General features: G+C 37.6%; 1 protein-coding gene across 2 annotated transcripts; it reads right to left on the reverse strand.

Annotated features, from left to right (window-relative positions):
• Positions 1–1220: 1220 nt before the first annotated feature.
• LOC120114695 (cytokinin riboside 5'-monophosphate phosphoribohydrolase LOG1-like) lies at positions 1221–3351 on the reverse strand. 2 transcript variants are annotated; one of them, XM_039135515.1, is made up of 7 exons: positions 3154–3350; positions 2638–2735; positions 2525–2555; positions 2202–2301; positions 1971–2041; positions 1681–1824; positions 1293–1589 (listed from the first exon to the last, which is right to left on the reverse strand). In XM_039135515.1, the coding sequence occupies exons 1-7, from the start codon at positions 3322–3324 to the stop codon at positions 1494–1496; spliced, it is 711 nt and encodes a 236-aa protein (XP_038991446.1). In that variant the 5' UTR covers positions 3325–3350; the 3' UTR covers positions 1293–1493. The 2 variants fall into 2 exon arrangements, with proteins under 2 accessions (XP_038991447.1, XP_038991446.1); XM_039135516.1 differs by lacking the exons at positions 2525–2555; positions 2638–2735 and having other exon boundaries at positions 1221–1589; positions 3154–3351.
• Between the last annotated feature and the right edge of the window lie 298 nt (positions 3352–3649).

Genomic DNA, 3649 nt, shown 5'->3' on the forward strand with positions numbered 1-3649 from the left:
GAGACAAGCGGTGGGGTGCACGTGCCGGTTGGTGACTCCTTGGTGGTTGCAGCGACAACATATCATGCTAGGGTTAAAACAAAACCCTAATCCTTATTTGGGTCCGCTGACTTTGGGTCGGTTCGGGTCGGATCCTGGTGTTGGGCTTGAATTGGGTCGGGCCAGCTGTAACTGGGTCCTGAATATCTGTTGTTGGATTGGCAGCTAGATATTGTTGGGCTTTTGTAACTGGTGGGCTTCGGGTTTCATCTGGGTTGTGCTATGATTTGGGCTTCATTTGAGTTTGTAAAATGTAAAAAAAATAGATAAATTATTATTAATAATAATAAGTAATTAAAAGTAGAACTCTGACAAAAATGAGTGTCTACAGTAACAAGGTCATACAACTGGGCTAATTTTTTTACTATAACATTCAAGAAAATAAAATTACCCAAATAATAGTGAACCAAAATTATTTGTTCTTCCTAATCAGGAGCACAGTGCGATTCCAATTTGGGAGACACATTGTGCTCAATTTTTTTTTGCAATAATGGTTAAAATTAAATCTAAACCTTAAATCTTAAATCTTAAACCTTAAATCTTAAATCTTAAACCCTAACTCTTAAACCTTAAACATTAACCCTAAATCATATTAAACCTTAAACATTAACCCCTAAATCATACTAAACCCTAAACTCAAAATTAAAAAATTAAAAAAACAAAGTATTGGGGGAGACACATTGTTCTCCATGTGTCTCCCCAAAATTATATTGAAATTATATTGGAGTCGCATTGTAAGTTATGCGTCTTAAATTTGTATTTTTTTTAGAAAGTAATTTTAACTGACTATTATTCGAACTTATAAAAAATTCCAACACATTAGTCAAAAAAAAATCCCATACAACTGTGTAAACGCAGTCGTAGCCAAAAATGTAGGTCTGAAGTGTGGGTATTTATGTTTTGGGAGGTAGGATCTAAAGCAGATTATCGTTTTGGTTTGTTGATCTGCATTAGCTGAGTGATAGCATTGAAACCCAGACAAATGGAACAGGATAGGAGGCAGTTCCAGGATGATTTATTTGGTGGTGGTTGTAGAATATTGTGTTAATGTAATAGTACAAGGTAATAATTTATGAGAGAATATGAATTGGTGGATAATTGCAGTATCATTTTTCATCTGCAGCTTCTTCCCTGTTTCCGTTTGTATCCCAATCAGTCCCTTTTGGTTTGGAAGCAATGTGTAACAACCCATCAATTCAAGAAAGCAACACAAATAATAAAGTATACACAATTAGCCATCACCGATTTGGATAGGAAGCTAATAAAACTCACTCACGTTGTTTGTCCTGGTCAGACTATTCCAATTAAATCAAACCAACAAAAAAGGAAATTCACAGCTGAATAAAAAAAGGTAATCTGTGGGTTCTGATTTGGTGCTTGCATCTACAAGGTTGTTGCTGTTGTGTAAGAGTCTACGGTCATAAAACTATGGATCATGTGATGAAACGAGGGCGTCAACGAGCGATGTCTGATTTTTCCGTGAAGCCTAATTGTTGTTCCATTTCCCAGCTGAGCTTAGAGGCCACCCCTGAATGTTTAGGTTCATACTCCTGGGTAAGCAAATTAATATATGGCTCAGATCATTTTGGATCAGCAGACGTGGGCAGGTGGAGAGATGGTATTGGGTTAGGAACAGTGTACCTCGAGCTTGCACATGAGTTCTTGGGCAGTTTGGGCAGAGACAATTATGTCACGGGCAGCTGGTGCTATGAATCCTTCATCTACGGCATTGTCTACGAATGATAAAAGTGAGTTGTAGTACCCATCAACATTCAACAATCCCACCTGTAATGTTCCCAGAAATTTAAAACTCTCCTTTTTTTCATTATAGAAATTGGGTTTTAATGAACACGTTTTTTGCATGTGAAATCTTCAATAATTGTGTTGGAGATGTGCATAGTTTCAATCAAATCAAACACGAGGAGAATTACAGGTTTGTCATGGATTCCCAGCTGAGCCCAAGTGATGACTTCCAGTAGTTCTTCCAAGGTTCCATAACCACCTGTGAGTTGAAATTTGATCAGATCAATTAATAGTTAATATATATATATATGAAAGTTGGTTGACAGTTATGTCCTACAGTTACCTAGGAAGCTGTAAATTAGAATATTCACTTTATTATTTAACCCAGATAAAATAGGCAGTGCTCTAAAGAAACAAACCTGGCAAGGCAATAAAGGCGTCAGCTTGGCGAGCCATTTCAGCTTTACGTTGGTGCATTCCTGTCACGGCTCTTACTTCTCCCACTGTCTCGCCTGTGATCTGAAATGTTTTGACCTCAGATTTTAAAATTAAAAACCAAATAATTCTTTATTATTATTATTATTATATGATAATGTAATGGGGCCCAAGTTGAGTGAGATTGAATATGGGGCAGTTTGAATCTTAAATTGTCCTTGTATGGTAGTTTGATACAAACTTTTGGGAGAAGAATCCATCAAGTGTTCACATGAATCTGAAATTATGTTTATTTCAAACTATTTACCTCTCTTGGCATCAGAGTCTTGGGAATTACACTGCCACAAAATGGAAGCAAAGGTTTAAAGTTGGAGAAACTTATTTAAGAGAGGACCAGATACAATGAAAGAGAGAGAATACCCCAATACGTGGCGACCACCATCGAATACAGCTCGAGAGACCAGCCCCATCAACCCAATGCTTCCTCCTCCATAAACCAAGTCAATGTTCCTCTCAACCTGCAAGTTTTTTTTTTAGTTTTAGTATTAAACTTTACGTGTTTAATTTAAACATAATTCCTTCACATTACTCCATTTCAATCACACCACTTTATTCTTTTTCAGCCTTTCAAGTTTTTAGGCATCAATTTCCTTCCTATTCAAGTTTTAATTAAACCAAAAACAGAGCAAACAGATGATGACTTGGAGTTCGATAGGTTTTCTGTAACAACAGCTTTTGAAGCCAATGTAAAGAGGCGGGAAGAGTAAAAAGAAATGGGATAAATTGCATGAATGCCAATCTAATTCGGACATACTCGATCAGTGATCAGTTCTTGTATGAGAGGATGACGACTAGAAGACGAATGAGAAGGGGGGGGGGGAACAAGTCCTTTGTGTGCTTGTTTATGAAAATGGTAAAAGAATTTAGTTATTGTACCAGTTGTTGGGCGAGCTGAATGGCAGAAAGCTGGTAGCTAGGATTCCTGCCAGGACTGCTACCACAAAAGACACACAAACGTCTGAATCTTGATTTCATGGAATTGGGTTGGCGTTGTTGTTGTTGCTGGTATTGAAGGTGATGATGGAGGTGGAGTTGTTGATTCTCCATGACAAAAAAGCCTTGTTTGATTTTGCTTCAAATAGCTACTTTCTTTTTGGTGCGAGACAAAGGAATGGTGTTTGGGTGTACGTGGTGGAAAACCAAAGGGAAGGGAAGGCGAATGGAAATGGGTGTAATTGGACCCCTTTTTATATCAAATCAAAATTCAAAATGCCCCCACCATCCAACAGAACACGTCCCCAACTTCTCATCTCGGGATATAACATTATTATTCCCCCGATAAGGAAATTCACTGAAACTGTAGCTGATGGTTGAGGTTGAGCTTTCATTTTAATCCCTTGTCTCGTGGATTTAATTATGAGGTATCTAAGAA

This window comes from Hibiscus syriacus, unplaced genomic scaffold (assembly GCF_006381635.1).
Source record: "Hibiscus syriacus cultivar Baekdansim isolate YM2019G1 unplaced genomic scaffold, ASM638163v2 tig00110239_pilon, whole genome shotgun sequence".
Classification (NCBI taxonomy): Eukaryota; Viridiplantae; Streptophyta; class Magnoliopsida; order Malvales; family Malvaceae; genus Hibiscus; species Hibiscus syriacus.

Coding starts and splice junctions, on each gene's coding strand:
- LOC120114695 (XM_039135515.1), bottom strand. CDS start 3,324: ATGGAGAATCAACAACTCCACCTCCATCATCACCTTCAATACCAGCAA. Junction 2,042..2,201: donor CGCCTTTATTGCCTTGCCAG/GTTTGTTTCTTT, acceptor TTCAACTCACAG/GTGGTTATGGAACCTTGGAA. Junction 1,825..1,970: donor TGGGAATCCATGACAAACCT/GTAATTCTCCTC, acceptor GGAACATTACAG/GTGGGATTGTTGAATGTTGA.